Source organism: Euleptes europaea, chromosome 8, assembly GCF_029931775.1.
Source record: "Euleptes europaea isolate rEulEur1 chromosome 8, rEulEur1.hap1, whole genome shotgun sequence".
NCBI classification, from domain to species: domain Eukaryota; kingdom Metazoa; phylum Chordata; class Lepidosauria; order Squamata; family Sphaerodactylidae; genus Euleptes; species Euleptes europaea.
In genome coordinates this window covers 19,191,828-19,212,539 of record NC_079319.1, presented here as the reverse complement: position 1 = coordinate 19,212,539, position 20,712 = coordinate 19,191,828, and the positions used below count along the sequence as shown (strand labels likewise).

Genomic DNA, 20,712 nt, shown 5'->3' with positions numbered 1-20,712 from the left:
TCCAAACCACCGCTCTTATCCACTACACCACGCTGGCTCGCAGCTGATCTGCATAGTTATTGGGTTGTATCCAGCCTGAACTGGAAATTTCCACCGATTCCCCTTTCCCTCTTGTAAGATACAAACAATTACAAAAGAAAAAAAAAACATGGCCATAATTAAGGAAAATTTCCCATCTTAAATGGGTCCTGTAGAAACTAAATTCCTCCCACACCCCCACCCACCGACATACTCATGTATTTCATGGTGGGTCATAACGTGATGTTGAAAATGTGTTTCCTATTAAGGCTCTGAATACCAGTTTGCTAAAAAAATAAAAAAAGACAAAAAGTCACTAAGCAATTTCAATACAGCCACTAGCTTCACACTTCCATTATATAGTAAATCTGAGAAAGTATTCTGTGGCTGCTGACACATTACATTTCAAAAAGGTCAGTAGATGGCACCTGTAGGTATTATGCTACATGTTACTTTTATAACTAATTCCATGCAAACACAGCATGCAACAGACTCAGATTCAGCTAGGGCTGTTGAAAAAAAAAATTCAGTATAGTTTGGATTTTTTCAGAGAGACACTGTCCTTCAGTGTTACTCCTCTGAAGATGCCGGCCACAGCTGCTGGCGAAACGTCAGGAAAGAAAAGACCAAGACCACGGTTACACAGCCCGGATAACCTACGAGAACCAATGAACTCTGACCGTGAAAGCCTTCGACAATATAATGGGGTCCTAATTTGATTCCTTTTATTGAGTGTGCAGGGATCATTCCTATTTGTTGGGGGGGGGGGTGCAGCACCATGCTGAATTGGACCAAGGTTTCATTAGTCCAGCATCCTGCTTCAAACAATGTCCAGAGAAATGCTTCAGGGAATGCTATAAGTAGGGCATGAAGGCAATAGTTCTCCCCTGTGGTTTGTCTCCATGATGTGGTGTTTGAAAGAAAATACTGCCTCTAAATACAGACAGAATAGCTTTTTAATAATAGCCAATGATAGACCATTTTAAATAATAGCCAATGATAGACCATTAATTTCTCAGATTTCCTTTTAGTCATCCAAGCCACTGGCCATTGCCCCATCCCTAAATTTTGCAGCAGCAAATTCCATAAAAATTATGCTGCCTGTCTTTCTTTTTTCTGCCCTAAATATATTGTGATGCATTCTGAAATCAATCCTATAACAGGGTGTTTTAAAGCAGTTCCATAGATTCCAGAGACAGATCACCAAGATTAATGTTAAACAACATTTCATAGATTGTGGCCTAGTAGTGCTGAACCATACAAAATGAACATTAATATAACTTTTTTTTTCCTGTTACGGTGCCTTGAGAAGGAAAAAAATTACAAGGGGCAGAACATAATGACTGCATGAAAGTCAATGAATGTTTTGCTGAAACTTTGATGGAACCAATCTTCCATGCTAGAAAAGTTAGGATTTAATTGGTAATAATTATCAGTTTCACCTCACCTGTTTTTAGACAACAGAAATGAATCACACAGTAAAGGCAATTTCAGTTCACCCTATCTCACAGAGCTAAAACACGTTTCATTTATCGAGCAATGCCTCAAACACAGACCTCTGTAACTATTTATAATCAGGTACTCTGATCCTAAAGATTTTAAACTAGTATATCTACTGGAAAGAAGAATTAAAACAAGTCAGCAAAGGACAGATGGCATTCACATGTGAAACAGGCAAAATTATCTTTTATCCCAATATAGATGTTGCAAAAATGTACTTGGAGTATCAGTGAGAAACCACATTGTAGGAAGTGGGGGGAAAGGGAAAGGAAAACAATCATAGAATCATAGAAGTGTTTGGTAGCACAAACATTATTATGGTCAAAATATGAGAAAGGTGAATACTGGTACCAGTTCATCTCTATTAAAAAAAACTGTGAAAACTGGTACCAGTTCTTCTCTATTACAATGCATTTAGCCCTGCAATACAATTAAACATATTTTCTCTAAGGAAGAGATAAAGCTGTGGTATGGAAATAGTTTCCAAAGAACATCTTTCACAACACAGATTGTGTGGCCTCAGTGAAGTAACAGAAGGGAAGTGATTACAATAAAGGGGGATATTAGATTATTGATGGGGAAGAATGCCCAGCAGCAGAGGGAGCAAGAAGGTGGGTTATCTCAAATGTGACAGATTTTTGTCACAGCTAGCCCTTCTGTTTGGGTGTGTGTGTGCATAAACCCAATGTAGGTCATTACATGGGATGATCAAGCACAATTGTTTTGCTGCCTGTACATGACATGAAAAACATTATGCACAGTTGTCCTGCTTATTTTAACAAGAAAATATGCATTCTGTTCTCATTTACACATTTCTAAAATACTTACTAATACATTCTGGCAAAGGTTTATCCCAGTGGCCATTTGGCTGGCAGACTAAAACTGAAGAACCAAATAAAAAATATCCAGGATTGCAGTCATAAAAAACAACAGTGCCAAAGGTAAAATTTCCATGCTCAATTTTACTTTCTCGTATGGAATTTGCAGGAATTCCTGGATCAGTACAGTTGACCACTGCAAAGAAAAAAAAATATAGACAACAGAAGAGTATGCATATTTTAAACACTGGAGCATTTTCATTCCTGGAAATGAATTTTGACTTCTTTGAAATGTTACTGACAGTGCAATCCTAAACTAATTTAAAGCCTTCTAAATCCATTAATGGGTGTATTGGGTTTGCAAAAAAATTGATAATTACACACATGAGAGTAAGTGGGAAGGCCATTCTGACAAATAATAATAATAATCCAGTGATGGATAACTAAATGAATGATTTTCATATTTTATTAGGAATGTGCATTTTTACCCTTTAATTTTAGTTTTTTTTAGTTTTGTTTGTTTTAATTTTATTCAGTATTACATTTGTTAGACTTCACTATGAGATATTATTTTGTTCCCCAGTAGTTTCAACAGGTCATTACTAAATAATGAAAAAACATATACGCTAAATAGCACAGCATCAGAATAACTCCAAAATGTCTTAAGGGCATCAGCTCAGTAAAAGGGCAAACTTGGGGGGTCATTCACTGCAGCTTATACAGAATCAAGACCGCCATCCCTGAACCACTGAGGCAGCAATGATTGATGGAGACATTGTAGAAAAAGAAAGTATCAGCACAATTGTCTTCTATTGCAGGATTTCTTTGACTTTGAGGAATGGGAAATTGTAATGACAGTTTCATATTTCCTGGCTCTCTCCTCCTCCCGCTGATTTTATCAATCTCTCTAAGCCAGACTGCCGGGTTCCAGGGAAATGAATGAAACAAATGTTGTTCATTCATTTGTTGATATCCCCATTCATTTTTGTTTGAATTTAACAAATGGGGCCTTTTTGTTTGATTGTTTTTTTCCTCCATTCATTTGGAAATGAACACACATCCTTATGGCTTGTGCAGTCTTTGCAATGAGAGGGATTGTAATGAAACCGAACGTGTCTGCATTTGCTTCTCAGAATTAACAAAGCTGTCTATAGTCTGTCTTTTCAATCACAGCACTCACATTTAACTCATTATCATTGTCCCTTCTGTTTTACTGCTCTTCTGTACCACATACATGAAAGTGGTACACAGGAAAGAAGAGAACAAGCTCTTGTTTTGTTCAGTTTGTAAGAGAAGACTGGCAATAAGACACACGCAACACAATCTATGGGTGGGATCCGGTGCAAGGACCTTACAAGGGCTGTACAAAGGTCACTTTCCCCTTTCATAGCATTTTTTCCCAACTCTGGCAAAGTTCATTCCCAGGGCCATGGGACCCATGTGGACTAATAGCGGCACAGATTGGGAGCCTGCAGTGGGGAAGGGGCAAAATCACTTTGCCTTTGGTCAGTGCTGCTCCACTCATTCAAGAGGCAGGAAGGAATGATTTACTCTGTTCCTCCTCCCCACAGCAGCCTCCTAACTTGCATGACAGTTTTGTGACCCCAAAAAGACACTTTCCCAGGGTTGGAAAGGGCTACTGGGAGGGAGGGGAAAGCTGGAAGAATTGGGGTCCATCAGCACCTTCCACTGATTGTTCGTAGGAAGCCCCTCTTTATTTTATACTGGGCTAGTAGACCATCAACAAAATTAAATAGAATCATAGAGTTGGAAAAAGACCACCAGGGTCATCTAGTCCAACCCCCTGCACAACACAGGTAATTCACAACTACCTCCCACCCACACCCCCAGTGACCCCTACTCAATGCCCAGAAGATGGCCAAGATGCCCTCCCTCTCACCATCTGCTTAAGGTCATAGAATCAGCATTACTGACAGATGGCCATCTAGCCTCTGCTTAAAAACCTCCAGGGAAGGAGAGCTTACCACCTCTCAAGGAAGCCCATTCCACTGAGGAACCGCTGTAATTGTTAGACCAATTTTAACATACAACAGTGTTTGAATGTGTTTTCTACATGTAGGTTTAAAATTTAGAGCAGGCACTAGTACTTTAAAATATGGATTTAGTATGTGGACTAGATCTTGAGTAGAACATGTATAGATGTTTTAACTTTTGGGGAGTGGATCATTTTAGCCATATACTATATTTAGAAAATGTATAGCAATGTATAAAGACATGCCAGAAACAAGAACTAGACTGCTAGTTAAAAGAAAGATGGTGCCAAATAGTGACTTACACATGGCCTTTAGTGCAGAAATTTTTGCAGTCCTGTGAGTAATGTTTTCTCATTATGAACGCCGCTGTATTTTTTCCTGTCACTGTGACAGGAACCTACTAGAGGGGATACAGTTCTTTCACTCGATAAAGGAACAACTGGCAAAGTTGCAGATATTTCAAAGTTTGCCTGTTTTTAACAGGCCACAGCAGTGTGATTAATTTTGATGGTCATCAATGGAAATGTCATAGTCCTAAAAAGAGGAACTAGATCTGGTACCCCAAGGGGGGGGGGTATGATTTGATGCTCATTATCAGTTTTTATGTTCAAAGCCTACTTTAAAAATATAATCTAAAATGCCATGGCTGTTTAAGCTTTTCAAAAGCAAATAAATCAAATGTGGCTCAGTGGTAGAGCATCTGCTTGGCATGCAGAAGGTCCCAGGTTCAATCCCTGGCACCTCCAGTTAAAGGGACTAGGCAAGTAGGTGATGTGAAAGACCTCTGCCTGAGACACTGGAGAGCCGCTGCCAGTCTGAGTAGACAATACTGACTTTGATGGACTAAGGGTCTGATTCAGTACAAGGCAGCTTCCTGTGTTCATACCTTGAGCCTCTGGCCCTTATACTAGTAATACTTAGAATATTATATTTTTGTGCCCAGTGCACAGAGGTGATTTTAAAGCAAAATTCTAAGTGAACATCATATATTTCATATGAATCAGAATCCAGCACTGTAACATACATTTTCTAAAACCTCTGCCATGCCAGCTGAAGTTTCAAGTGGAAAGCCTAATTTCAAACAAAAGACCACATTGTGTAAAACAATTAAAATATACTGTGTTTTTTACATTCTATGCTGTCTTAAAAATCTACCACAGGCGATATACAATTCCTATCAAAAGGAAAAATATAATCTATAGACAATTTATTTGAATTAATGGAGGCAGTAGCATCAGCCCAAGGCACTCCAGTTCACAAAACAGGTGTTCTCGGACCAGCTTTCTCCACCCCCTCAATCAGTAGACCCACAGCATTGCACGCAACTCTAGAGGGTCCGACAGGTTTTTTTCAGGTTCAAGGGCCGTAGTACGAACAGCAATAGGAAAGTCCTGGTAATCACACTCTGTGTGTGACTTTCAGAGCCAATATTTTAAAGGGCAGAAATTTTTCAGTCTTCAAAGACCTGTTTTTTCCCCCAAGCTGCTTTTTAAAACAGTGCCTGGGACAGATATTAACTACATTGCATCCAATTTGTTATTTCTTCTTCATCTAAAACAAGGGTGTCAAAAATAAGGCCCACGGGCCAGATCTGCCCCCTTGAGAGCTCTTATCATGCTCACGAGTCAGGCGAGGCAGCCACCACCACCCCAATCTGGGCTGGCGAGGCATGGCCCGGCCCGACCTGACCAAGAGACATTTATATATCTGGCCCTCGTAACAATTGAGTTTGACACCCCTGATCTAAAGCAAACCTTCCTTCCCAGCAAATCAGGTCTTACCTTTACAAATTGGGGGTGGATGGCTCCATTGCCTGTTTGCTTGACACTGTGCTTTTGTTGGTCCTTGCATGACATAGCCGGTGTTGCAAGAGAATGTCACAACGTCATTGAAATTGAAACCGTTCCCACTCGTTCGTCCATAAATTGGACTACCAGGATGACCACAGCTAACAGCTAACGTCAGAAACAAGCAAAAGAGGAAGAGTATTGTTATCACTTTTCACTGTACTGAAAAATTAATATGACACTATGAGGTTGTTTTTTATTTATTTGTTTGTTTTTTGTGTGTGGTCCTAAACTCATCTCTGGTTCTCAAAGAGAAAACACATATTTGGTCATACGCTTAGTCCAAAGTTATGTAGAATCTTTATGCATTCAAGATTTAATTGCCCTTTTTCAATGGTTTTGCTGGGCCGTATGCTAAAGATCCCTTTTTCAGACTGGCTGAGTCTCTGCCCTCTTCAGTCAGTGGACTCCTTGGTACATATCCTTCTGTATTGTCCTTATGTATACTAACATAGGCTAAAATGGATTATACCATGTTTTAACAAATGGTCCACATCTTTTCGAGCAATTTTGGAGCAAAAGGTTCAGTTCCTCTTAGAGGACTCTGACCCTCAGCGTACTTATTTTGTTGCTCTTTTTGGAAGATGCAGAGAAGAGACAAAGGGAGGTGTTTTTAGAGATGGGTCTTATTTAAGTTTTATGGTTTTATTGTTCAAGACCTCAGTCTAAGAACAGGGGGGAAGGAAGGAAGGAAGGATATGGTCATTTGCTGGGAAATAACAGGTGTTCAGAAAGGAGGTTGTTTTTTTTTTTCAAATTATCATGTACACTAATCTACTACAACATGCAGTTTCTTGAAAACCAGCCTTTAGTATACTGAATAATAAACTGCTCATTTTAACTCTGCCCTTTTACCAAATTAGTCAAAACAGAACATGCATCATGCAAACCTCTGCCGTCCTTACTTACGCACACAGGATGGAAGTTGACCAGACCAGTTGTGATCTTGCTGGCATATTCGGACAGATGAACCAATCAATCGAAAGCCAGGATTGCACTGGTATACAACGGTGTCTCTGTACCCATAATTTTCTCCAATTACTTGACCATTGACTATAAGATCTGGAATACCACAATGGCCCGCTAAAATAAGGTAAAAAAAATAACAGCAATAGTTTAAAATGCATACAAATTAAAGTTTGATCCTTACTACTGTTGGCCTTTTATTGCATTCAGATCCTGACTTTATTCCAAGAAGATCAGGGCCGAATGTATGTTCCCAGTGAAAAAGGCAGACAATAATAAAGAAAATAAAATTGTCCTCACAAGGCGTGTTGAGCTGAAAGATAATGCCTGACTCAAGGCCACCCAGGGAGCTTCTTGACTGCACTGGGATTTGAAGCCAGGCCTATGCAGTCCAAGGTGAACATTCAATCCACTACACCACACTGCACCAGCACTCCTATGATTTCTTTGAAACATCGTCCTTAAACAAGAATGGTGAAAGTCAATGTGGCAGAGTGGTTAGGGTGCTGGATTTGGATCAGAGGGGTCCAACTAAAACGATATGCGCATTAACCATAGGCCAATCCACTCTCAGACTAATCTAACGTCGTGTACTTGTTTTGAGGATGTTATGGGGCAACCTTCATGTACCCCATCTTGAGTGCTTTGGACAAAGAATGAGCTACAAATGGGGGGGCGGGCGGGGAATGGTAACCAAGCATTAGATGGGCACTTTAAGCTCAATCATCGGTAAAAAAATGCCACCTTTACAGCTGATAAATGTGACAAATTACAAAGTAGGTATCTGCTTTCTTTTATTTAAGGCACACCTGCACAACTAGTGAATCCCAGACAAACACAGGCTGCTAGCCATGTAAAATGGCTAATCAGGGAATCAGTAAATCTTCTGGTACCTGCCTGGCATTAGAACACCTGGAGAACCATAATGCTTACCTGGTGGGTTGGACTCTTGCACAGCTTTCTGGATCACAACTTGTTCTGGTCTAATTTAAATACCTTGTAAAATACTTTTCTGTCCCTTGTGATATAAAGCCTCAATATTCTGGATAATTATGTGGCCATCATAAATATTTACTCCCGAGAAAGTACTTGGAATAAACCCAGTTTTGGCCATTCAAACATAAAAGTCATTAATGTTATTTCAGAGGGTTTCTTTTTTCTTTCCCCCAAAATTTTTTCATTAAAGAATATTAAAGAATAAGACACATACAATCCCATACATACAGAAAACCATTGCTTCCAAAGGGGACATATTTTTAAAGTCATACATAATATTTCTGTTATCAGATTAGTAGTCTACTGATCTTAATTATTACTGCTTATATCATATTAATGACTATTATATCAATGTTTAAACAATTTAATATCATGTGAATTACAGCTTGCCGACATCTGATTTTATACTAACCCCCTTAACATTACATGCCCTCAACCCTACTAATATTAACATTCTGTTGGTCTAACACCTTCTAACCGTAGTGTGATTACATATATTCAATATACAATGTGTTGATTCTCCATTTGAAGGCAAGATCTGGACTATGGCAGTGAAAAGAGGCATTTCTGATCACTTGCATTTACAGTGATTCCCATTACCAAGGAAACCGTTCTTTCCTTCGGCATGCCTTGGGAATGGCTTCCTCATTATCTATTATGCATTGAAAAAGGAGATGAAGAAGGATTTTAAACAATGCAATAATAGAATTATTACAGATAATTGGCAGCTGTTTATTGCTCAGCCATTCCAGCACGGCTTCTTTAATTCCCTTGGATTTCAGTGACTTGGAACTGACCCCCCTTCCCCTTTTGCCTTATGCTTTCTAAGACGTCTGTGATGAAAAGCATCTCAAAGTGCCAATATGACATTGTCAGGAATACGAGAGCCCCAGCTACAGTAAAGCGCGGCTGCACAGCGCACATTTTATGGCCCCGTCTGTTGTTAATGGTCTTTCAGTGTTTCCATTTGAAACTCTCATTTTCAGGTCTGTGGGCCAGCTGGGGGGGGGGGGGATGATTCTTTTCCTAAAGTTTGAATCCATTCTACTCAGACATTTTAAAAGTTACGTATCTACTGCTCGATGTGTAATATAATTGCTCTTGATCATTTCTTTGTAAGCCAATAACTCTTTCCACACGCCTTCTCACAACAGATATTTCTTCAGGTTTTAACTTTTTATGTCAAAAGTAGGGGAGGGAGAGAAGAAATTATTTTGTTCAGTGTTATGGAGGCTACACATATCGAATCACTTTTTTTGTGTATGGCAAACATGCCACTTTGGATAACTATGCTAGCATCTGGAATTATGCCAAGGAGCAGATCTATTCTTTCTATTCACTTCGTAATTTAGACTAGAAAATTCCTTTCTACCCAGCTGATTTTTAGTGCCTAAGCTATCGTTCTGACCTAAAAACGTCTGGTGGCATAATGCCTGCTTCAGTGGGATGACAGGTGGGAAAATCTAGCATCTGTGATAGCCATTTTTAAAGACAGTCATAAGAAATGCAGTTTTTCAGAAGTATTTCAAAAGGCTTTTTTCCTGGGTAATAATGTACAAGGTACAAGGTTTGCAATCAGGACTGATAAATGCACAGTATCTTTCCTATTTTTAACCTAGCCTTTGCTCCAGGGAGATAAGGGTACACGATTTCCCCTCCCCTAAAAGACACACTGTAAAACACTTTAGGATGAAGGGTGGGGGGAACCCTCAGCTCAAGAGTACCCTGAGCATGGGATTTGAACTCAGGTTTCCCCAGTCCAGATAATGACTCCACAATTTTACATCCCTCAAGCCATTACTTGAATCTAGTCACAATGATCTTTCAGACAGATTCGAATCCAGTAGAATCTTAGGGACCAGCAAGATTTTGGGGGTATAAGCTTTCGAGAATCGAAGATCCCTTCATCAGATAAAGACTTGTATCTGACAAAGGGAGCTTTGACTCTCAAAGGTTTATACCCAATACATTTTGTTGGCCCCTAAGGTGCTATTAGACTTGGTTCTAGCTGTTCTACAGCAGACCAACATGACTACCCTCTGAAACTATCTTTCAAGCATCTTATTAGGTAGGTGGAAAGTAATCTACTTTACTGATAATAGGGTAGTTTTCTTTCAACAGACATGACTATCATAATGAAAAGGAAGATATTTTTTTTATTTGCTAGTACCTGGCATAAAGTATTGTCTATAATAAAGAAAATGGTTAGTGATGTGATATTGTAATTTAAAAAAAAATGCAACTGAATTAGATTTCGGCTTTCCCTCATTTAATAGCAAACTTCCTTGTCAGCAGCCAGATATGTAAGAGATGTTTAAAACAGGAAATTTATCATTTATTTCTGCATTTCAGGTTATATATGTAAATGTATGTGTTGGCAATCTACTGTAAGCCAGTGACAGGAGCTGAAGAGGTACAGAAGAACAACGTGGCGTGATATCAGGATCACCAAGTTTTGGCAGGGGACAAAGAGCAGCATGGAGGATTTGGTCAGACATAACAGGGCTCTACTGTGATTATTTCAGTTCATATCTCTAATGTGTGAAATAGCCAAGGATTGGACCCTGTGTGGATAAGCAAATCCATAGCATAGGACCAACCAGGGCTCTGCACATCATGGGAAACCCCCAGGTTTGCAGGAAAATCTTGGTTTTAAAAAAACAACCTAATTATGGGATACACCATCTAAATTTAACATGACATTGTGCATATATGCAAAAAAAAATACATGCACATTCGAATTCAGGTGGCATCTTGGCTTGCTGAAACAGCCCAAATGGTATGTGAAAATGCAATAGTAGTGGCAGCCATAGGGAACAAGGGAGGAGGGAAATCTGGAGGCAAGTTCTGGCTTACCTCCCCCTAGGGTTGCCAGGTCCCTCTTCACCACCGACGGGAGGTTTTTGGGGTGGAGCCTGAGTAGGGCGGGGTGTGGGAAGGATAGGGACTTCAATGCCATAGAGTCCAATTGCCAAAGCGGCCATTTTCTCCAGGGAAACTGATCTCTGTCACCTGGAGATCAGTTGTAATAGCAGGAGATATCCAGCTAGTACCTGGAGGTTGGCAACCCTACCTCCCCCACATGCTTGCCCTCCTCTCAGCACCAAATATGTGTGTGTGGGGAGGGAAGGGGAGCAAACAGGCAGGAGGGAATAGGATAGTCTAAGCAAGCAGGAAGGGATGAGCTGGAACAACACCACATTGGTGGAGAGAAGCTAGAGTCGGAGATGAGGGAAGAAACCGGAGGCCGTCCCAAGGAGATTCAACTTTGGAGCTCCCTTCTGTCATGATTTCCCCTCTTGCACTAATGTTACACATCTGATGGAGTACATCCTAATCCACAGAGTCATTTCTGTTGAAGGACAGCTCCTGAAGGTGGAAGCCAGGAAAGCTGCAAACTTGACTGTGTAGAAGCCAATTTACACACTGATCTTTAAGGTGCCACAAGACTCCACATCTTTGTTTTAATGAACCCCTGCCTCCTTTCCAAAAGCATGTGAAACCATTTGTCCAATGGTGGGAGCCAAAGATCTGGTACAATTTCTTCCCTCCAATGCACTCATATGAACACATGAAGTCAAAGATCTGGTACAATTTCTTCCCTCCAATGCACTCACATGAACACATGAAGTCAAAGATCTGGTACAATTTCTTCCCTCCAATGCACTCATATGAACACATGGAGCTGCCTTAGACTGAATCGGGCCCTTGGCCCATCAAAGTCAGTATTGTCTACTCAGACCGGCAGCGGCTCTCCAAGGTCTCAAGCAAAGGTGTTTCACATCACCTACTTGCCTAGTCCACTTAACTGGAGATGCAAAGGGTTGAACCTGGGACCTTCAGCTTGCCAAGCAGATGCTCTACCACTGAGCTGCTACCCCTCCCCAAGAAAGGGAGACCCAAGGATTGAGCCGTGAGTCTCATCTATTTTATAGACCAGACAGAATTCCTGTCACCAGAATTGGCTTTTGTATGTCATTCTCCATACTCATGTCTTATAATTCTGATGCTACCACTATAGCATCGGCTTGATGCTTCCCTGTGAAAGCTTTCATGACTGATGGCACATTAAAAGATGGGAAAGCTGCTATTTATCCTCTAGATCACCCAAACATGTATTTTGGCTAGAAATGCTAAACTCCATCAAGCTTTGCAGTCTGAATTTTTTAAAATTATGTTTTATTGTTACCACACTATGCCCATGTAACAATTATGTCTCCCCCCACCCTCAAGGAATCTGTTCATCCTAGTTTATTTATTTATAACATTTGTAAGCCCAGATAACTGGGATCCAAGGAGAATAACAGCAGCAAAATCAGCAGCAGGTCTTAGAGGTGGGCTGTGAGTAGGCTTTGCACATGTACCTGAGTAGAAGTGGGACCTGTCAGTGTGAAATCAAGCTGTTCTCCACACACCAGTTTGTGTGTGTGTGTGTGTGTTAGGGCTGCCAGGTCCCTCTCCACCACCGGTGGGAGGTTTTTGGGGTGGAGCCTGAGGAGAGCGGGGTTTGGAGAGGGGAGGGACTTCAATGCCATAGAGTCCAGTTGCCATAGCGGCTATTTTCCCCAGGTGAACTGATCTCTACCAACTGGAGATCAGTTGTAATAGCGGGAGATCTTCAGCTAGTACCTGGAGGTTGGCAACCCTAGGGTGTGTGTGTGCACGCCACCAAGTCATAGCTGACGTATGGTGTATGGTGACTCCTGGTTGGGTTTTTAAGGCAAGAGAAATTCAGAGGTGGTCTCCCTCTGCGTCATGACCCTGGTAGTCTTTGGAGTTCTCCCAGCCAAATTCTAACCAGGGCCGACTCTGCTTAGCTTCTGAGATCTGACAAGATCAGGCTAGCCTGGCCTATCAAGGTCTGGTGGTCCCTCACACCAAGGTCTGAGCCTTCACACCTGTGGTATATCATCCTAGCAGTCCTGCAGAAGACAGACTTTCCCATTCTTTTTTCTCCATCAAGGTTTTCCAACTGAACATTGTTTTTTGTCAGGTAATAGCTTTGATTTAATGATTAAGCTGGCACATTGCTCTTTTGGAAGGAAGCCACCGATCATCTACTATTTTATGTTATTTATGAGGCTTGGGTCAGGAAATTCAAACAGTATCCTGTAAGAAACAGAAATGAAAGAATTTGCCAGAATATGAAAAATATGGTGTGCTGCAACACCCCCTTCTGGCTTAAGTAACACTACTAAAAGTATAGGCAGAAAGATTTCATCTCAATTCCAAGACGGCCTAAGGAAAAGGACTGTGCTGCTGTGGCACAACCCCTCAAGTGATAAATAGCTTACCGTACTAGTTAAAAAAAAAAAAAAGAGGATCTAACTAGGGCTGTTGGAAAAAAAATTCGATACAGTTCAGCTTTGGCAAAATTCGGCCCTTTTAAATTCGGGCCGTGCCGAAGTCCGAACTGCCCCACTTTGGATCCCCGAAATTTGGGCGAGATCTGGAGTTCGGGAGAAATTCGCCCCCCCCCAGGCCTTCAGGAGGCTTCCCTGAAGGTGCGCAGGGGGGCCTTTAAACAGATCTGTGCCTCCCAGCTGGGTGGAACAGATTTGTGCCTCCCGGCCGGGAGGCACAAATCTATTTAAAGGCCCCCCCGCGCACCTTCTGGGAAGCTCCCTGAAGGCGCGGGGGGGGGGGGGCTTTAAACAGATCTGTGCCTATCAGCTGTTAGGCGCAGATCTGTTCCCCCCCCCCACGTGCCTTCAGGGGGCTTGACACTTTTCACCACCACATGCCAAAACAATAACAACAGAAGCATTTGCTTTTGTAAAAAATATTATGCATTGGTGACCTTAACTAGGAAGCAGATTATTATTTATGACAAAGGTTCAGCTGAGTTTGATACAGCTTTTATTTTATTAACATCTAAGAGGGGGGAAATTACCATTTGTCAAGCAGTTAAGAACTCAACTTTTCTTCTACTGAGTATCAAGGAAAAAAATTGCCTGCCAAAGATTTATAGATTAACTAATTATCATTTTGTTCATGGAAGAAAAGAACTACTTTGGCTGAAGGCTAATGGTGTAAGACTAACGGAACTGCAGAACTGTGGCTATCCTAAAAGGGGAGAAAAATATGACAAGCAAATGTTTTCAGTAAGCTGGGCAAAGGAAAATCTCTTTGTACCCCTGCTGGTTGGCGGAGGCCCTAAAAGTAAACTTCTCTTTTCTTCTGTCTCTTTGCTGCATAGCCCTGCACTCTCTGCCTTAGTAATGACAAATGAGACTGGAACTATAATGGCAACTTCAAAATGCTATCACCATCTTAACCTCCACTGGAAAGAAAATGTCAACCACTTGCCGAGCCCTGAATTGATGTCTGTTATAAAGTCAACACAATAATCCAGAACAAAATATGTTCAATCACAAGCCTTTGCCACATGGCCTCTCGGTTCCATCTTCGAAAATGAAACAGGCCCTACAGAAGCTGTGTATTCAGACAGGGAGTTCTTGAAGCTTGAACTCCTGTGCTGGTCTGTATTTGTGTATTCTTCACTGATTTCAGTGGGAGACCTGCATGTGGGAATTCCAGATCTGATTCTCCAATCTGGCATGGAAGATTACTACGTAGGGTTGCCAACCTCCAGGCACTAGATGGAGATCTCCTGCTATTACAACTGATCTCCAGCTGATAGAGATCAGTTCACCTGGAGAAAATGGCCGCTTTGGCAATTGGATTCTATGGTTTGAAGTCCCTCCCCTCCGCAAACCCCACCCTCCTCAGGCTCTGCCCCAAAAACCTCTCGCCGGTGGTGAAGAGGGACCTGACAACCCTATTACTACAGGATCTGGAACCAATCATTCTCTCTCAGCCTACCCTACCTCATGGTGATGTTGTTTTGAAGACAAAATGGAGGTGAGGAAAGCAATCTTCTAAACTGCTTTGGGGCTTCACTTGGAAGAAAAGTTGGGTATGAATATCTGAGTAAAGAAACAAACTCAGAAGGTTTCAAAAGCTATTCTCTGTGTTCCCATGCAGTCCCAAATATGGGAAAGCACTCAAAGTGCTAGTTCCCTTCCCTAACCCAAGTGGAACAGTGATACTTGCCAAGAGCGTTCAAAAGCAATTAATGTTAGAAAAGTCAAATGCTCCAAGCTTCAGGGTGCACTTTAAGGAGCTTCTCTAGATGGTGGCCTAAGATTGCACTCCAGTGATACATGGTTAAGCTATAATGAATTTAAATGTTCTTGCTGGCCATGATCTCAGCATTCCCAGTTCACACAGGGAGCTCTGTGAAAAGGATAATCTCCCTATACGTGTGGAAGATGTCATTTAGAGATGGAAGAGTCTTTGGAAAACGTCCATAGAAAGCAGATACACCAGAAGAGAAATGTAACCCTAATACATTCCTTTGAAGTAAAATGAACAGATTTTATATATGACAAAAAGTAGTTAATCATTCCTGGCATCTGAACAGGCAGTCTACAGCCCGTAAACTATATAGCTGGGACCCGAAGAAGTTCTTTAGGGGCAGCCAACTGCTTGCATTCGCCAAGTAGGATTTTTGGCTCAGTTTACTTCAAAAAATCTCCACAATACATTGGAAACTGTTTCAGAAAGTTCACCCTCACTGAAAAAGTAGTTTATGACATGATTCAGATGGGGGTATTGCTCAAGCAACACAAACTTGTAAATCATTGCATAGTTAATCTGATCTCAGCATATGCCCTATTAAAATTAGCCAGCCTCAAAGGATGCTACCTCTCAGACTTTAAATAACTATACCCTAAGATGAATGCACTTAACCCTAGCATACTTTATTCTTCAAAACTCTAGACAAGTATACAGTTAAGTGTTCATAAATCACCTTGACACCAATGGTACATCTTGGTGCATAGAATGTCAGTCAAATATAAGTGCCTCTCAAGTGCAATAGGAATAAATAGGAATAAATTCCTAGACATTCAAGATAGGGTTTATTGGTAAGGAACTCACAAAATACAGTCATAAGTTTACAACTGGTATAGAAGAAAACTACTTCCTTACCTAAACACCTGGTTTCAGTTCCACTCCATAGACCAGATGAGAGACATTCCCTTACAGCTGAGCCCACCAGCATGAATCCTAAGTCACACGTAAAGATTGCTGTTGATCCATATGTGATCTGAGTTCCAATTTTATTTCCATTTGGAGGTACAGGAAGTTCTCCACATGAAATAACTAAAAGGGTTAAATGGGATGAACTATGCTGTACATAGCATTCAAAGTCACACATTTAATATTCACCTGTCATTGAGTTAAAATTCTAGGTGCCTTAGAAGCAGCATGCAGTGGCAACTGCATTCAAAAGTTTGTGAATATGACATATGAATATACATATGATTGGTAGGGGGGAAAGGATAGATCATTCAGGTACAACACAACTGAACAACTGAATGGTTGTAATGTTCACTTTGTCTTGTTGATGATACATCTTTGAACTTGCCTTCTGAAATGCATAAGACTATCCTTGAACACAGTGCAGAAGATATAACTTGTGGATAATGACTCTCAGATATCTATCATTGTGCAGTCTATGGGTTGGATTAAGCCAATGTTTTCTCCAAGTCCCACTTAATTCCCCTCCTTACTACAACTCCTTTGCCCCATGGTTTTTTCTCCATGCAGAGCTCATGGTCCACAGCATAGCCTCTTTGGTGGTGAAAGGGGACCCCTTCCTCTCTTTTTCACCAGTGGGAAAGTTGGTTGGATCCAATCCTATGTATGTAGGCTGCAGTACTCAAACCTTTCAGTGCTGAGTCATTTTAGATTTCTCATATTTTCAAGAGGACTTCACTAAAGGCACAGCTAGATGATACGAAAGGAAGCTAAAATGACTAAACTGAGGCTATCGTATTTTGGTCACGTCATGAGACGACAAGAGTCACTGGAAAAGACCGTCATGATAGGAAAAGTTGAGGGCAGCAGGAAAAGAGGAAGACCCAACAAGAGATGGATTGACTCAATAAAGGAAGCCACAGCCTTCAATTTGCAAGATCTGAGCAAGGCTGTCAAAGATAGGACATTTTGGAGGACTTTCATTCATAGGGTCGCCATGAGTCGGAAGCGACTTGACGGCACTTAACACACACACAGATGATACGACATCCCCAGGGACAACTGGGATCAGAACCCCATGGCATTTTTAAAGCAAGAGAATGCCTTCTATAAAATGGCTGTGGTGACCCATGGATGCCATATCATCTAGCTGTGCCCAAAGGCTGTTGTACGGTCAAGAGCTGGAGCAATACAGCCAATGAAAAGTTTTCACCAGTGCCAGACCTGGATTCTAGGAACATGGTAGGTAGGTTATGACCAATTGTACATGGTTGTGCTAAGCTATGACAACAGGGAAACAGAAGGCCTGTGAGCAAAGCAGACCTTTAGCTGATGGGCAGAATACTCACTCTGGCAGTATGGTCTCTCGTTTCTCCAACTCCACGTTCCATTGGCAAGGCATTCAATGGATTCTGGTCCCAATCCATGGTACCCAGGGTCACAGCTGAAAACGACTTTTGTTTTGTATTCATAGTGAGAGCCATTCACTATTCGCCATCTCCCATGTTCCAAGGTGAATGAATTGATGCTTGGGCATGTAACAACTTGAGAGAGATACAGAAAGAGATAAAAAAGAGTGTGCCATTTTTGTCCTTTCATTAAAAGGAAATTATCATGCATTGGGAAAAAAAAGAGAATTTGCCTTGAATATGAATCAGATGAGATGATGTACTGTGGATATCTGATTTTGTAACATAAACAGATGCACAGTGATCTGTAGGCAACAGCTAAACTGGATTTTTTTGTGTGCTGAATTTCAGCATAAAAATAAAAAAAATCTGGATTTAATGTCTTATCTTTGGATTTGGTAGGTGATTATCCAGATTTATATTAATGCTCAAAATAATTACTTAATGGATTAAATACGACAGCCAAAAAGTGCTGTATTTATTTGGCTGCTGATTTAATCCTTTTATAAATACCTTGGCTCTTTCTGGATTATAGGCATGATACCACTGTCTTCCTCTTATATACTGAGAATTCCAATTTTAACCTTTCCACCTAGTAAAATCTTCACACTAGCTGAAATACAGTGATCGGGGCTATCACAATTGCTCTAGAATATGATCCCATCATGGCTCCTTGTCTTCTCTGTTGCCCTTTGGATGGGCTGTAATTCAGTTCCTTTGCCTCAACTCAACATCATCATCTCCCCCTCTCTCAGATTCATTACCAGGGTTACACAGCCCGGATAACCTACAAGAACCAATGAACTCTGACCGTGAAAGCCTTCGACAATATTTTCATTACCAGGGTGTTACATAGCCTTTGATATTCTCTCCTTAACACAGGCCTACTCAAATAGCTTCCAAAGATCTGACAAACCCCTCTTCAGCTCTCATTTCCATTTCATCACTCCATTAATTCATTTGCTTAATACTTTAAAAAAAAAACACCATACATTTCCCCCCTTTAAAATTCTAATAACCAAGCAGGGACTCCCAATTCAACTAGCAAACAATGGAGTGGAAGTTAAAGAGTTAAACCCTTTCTCCTTTCTCTGCATAGCTTTAAGGCATGTTGGGGCTAAGCAAACCTGCAATTTGCATTTTAGGCAAAGAGTGAGTTGGATGGTGTTTGTTCCTTCTGTTTGAGCCCTGACAATCAGCCACCTTAAGCAGCTTCTTAGTTTGTTCCAAATAGTTGAGAATTCAGAAGCTACCAGATACTGCCCAGAATACTAAACCTTGGACATAATTCACTATGAAATTTTCCTTTCCATGCATCAACACCTGTGCTATTATGAAATTCCCTGTCCATCTAGCATCCTCATTCTTTGCATTTTCCTGCCACCATCTTCCTTTAATATTTTTACCTTTATGTACATTTCCAATATTTACAGAATGCTTTATTTAACTGGATGTTTCTTTTTAAATGAACATATTATTTTAAAATATATTTTTGCATGCACACAACTTACTTTTAAGTCACATAGTGGTGGCAGCTGCTTGCCAAAACAAGTTTTTTTAAAAAAAAAAATCTACCCAGCCAATCAGAGGCCCTGCTGGCCAAAAGTCCACCTTGTTTCTGAACATATTTGGCGAGTACTAGTAAAGGTTTCTGCAGGCATCACAGTTCCCATGGGTGCCGTTGGGCACCCCTACTGTACTCCATAGCAGTAGCCTTTGAAAATAACTTAAAAAATCACTTGAATTATCAAATACAATCACTTGAAACACACATCTTTAGTTGGTAAAGTAACTCTGCTGCTTCTTTGAACCCAGATTGTCCTTACCTACACAACGAGGTGTTTTGTTGTGGTTGCTCCATGTACCATCTGGCTGGCAGGCTGCAGTTGTCAGTTCCTTGGATGACAGCCTATACCCATCATTGCAGAAGTAAGTCACTCTTGTGCCTACTAAATAGTCTGTTGTCAATATCCCGCCATTAGCTGGTGATTTTGGAATTCCGCAAGATATAGCTGAAGATTTAAAAAAAACGTAGAGAGATTAATCATCCTGTCTTTCCACAACCTGCATTTTGTGGATAATATCTATATGAATTTTAAACATGTAGGTGATTGTAATGAGATAGCATTCATTTTGGGTAGGAAAAAAATCTGAAAAAAGCCAAGTACCTGGCATTTCCAGCCCCCAGCCCCAAATTGGGTCCATTATAGTATATCTGGAATTGTTTTTGAGGAGCTCTTGGGGGGTATTTTTCAAGGTAGAGTCACCAAATTTTCAGGGTAGCTGAAAGGGATTCTCCTTGCATGAACCCCAGTTTTGGTCAGAAGGTCCTTTTCAGCTACCCTGAAAATCTGATCACTCTATCTCAAAAAATACACCGCCTCCCACAGCTCCTAAAAATCCCCCATTCTCATAGGGAAAAGTCTGGGGAAATCCAAAGCTGAAAAAAGCCAAATACCTATTCAGCTTTTTCGGTATTCGGCTATTCAGCTTAAGCTTGATTTCCAGTTTTAACATTTGCTTTAAATGAAAACCCTTCAAAAGCTGGAAAGGCCCCTTCCGGGTTTACTTTCAGTTCAGGTTTACTGATATGCATAGCCCTAGTACAAACAAAGGCATAGTTAGGGAGTTAAGGTTCATGGTTGCTGGCCCTTCCTCCATCATCTATGTTGTCAATGAAACTTGTACACCGTGCTTCTGAGCATATACCTAAAGCAGCATATGCAATCAACACCCTAGAAAAATAGGAAGCACGTAGTCAACTTTTTTTACTTGATCTCACCTAATTCTCCTTCTTTACTATAGCCACCATCCCAAATGCCTTTTGTCTATGCAGGTCCCATAATCCCCAGCATTGCCTTTTTTGTGTGTGTCTTTTTGATGGTGAAAAGTGACCTCTTGTTCCCTTTTTCACTAGTAGAAAAGCTAGTTGGATTGCTCTGTCAGGAAGTTTTTCCTGATATTTAGTTGAAAACTCTTTTGATTTAATTTCAGCCTGTTGGTTCTGGGCTGACCTTCTGAAGCAACAGAAAACAATTCCGCATCACCAGGAAGAAGAAAACCATCTTTTAGGGAAAATAATTTGTCTCTGATGGAAAGCCTTAGTTTTTGATCTGGC

At 40.9% G+C, this 20,712-nt stretch overlaps 1 protein-coding gene across 1 annotated transcript in view; it reads right to left on the bottom strand.

Annotated features, from left to right (window-relative positions):
* The window catches only part of CSMD3 (CUB and Sushi multiple domains 3), a 712,581-nt gene that overhangs the window by 59,010 nt on the left and 632,859 nt on the right, over positions 1 to 20,712 (bottom strand). The window contains exons 51-56 of the mRNA XM_056854045.1: positions 19,421 to 19,606; positions 17,535 to 17,729; positions 16,135 to 16,308; positions 7,087 to 7,260; positions 6,112 to 6,285; positions 2,347 to 2,532 (exon numbers count right to left, since the gene is read on the bottom strand). Of these exons, the coding sequence (XP_056710023.1) occupies positions 2,347 to 2,532; positions 6,112 to 6,285; positions 7,087 to 7,260; positions 16,135 to 16,308; positions 17,535 to 17,729; positions 19,421 to 19,606 (1,089 nt within the window). The remainder of the gene's footprint in view (positions 1 to 2,346; positions 2,533 to 6,111; positions 6,286 to 7,086; positions 7,261 to 16,134; positions 16,309 to 17,534; positions 17,730 to 19,420; positions 19,607 to 20,712) is intronic.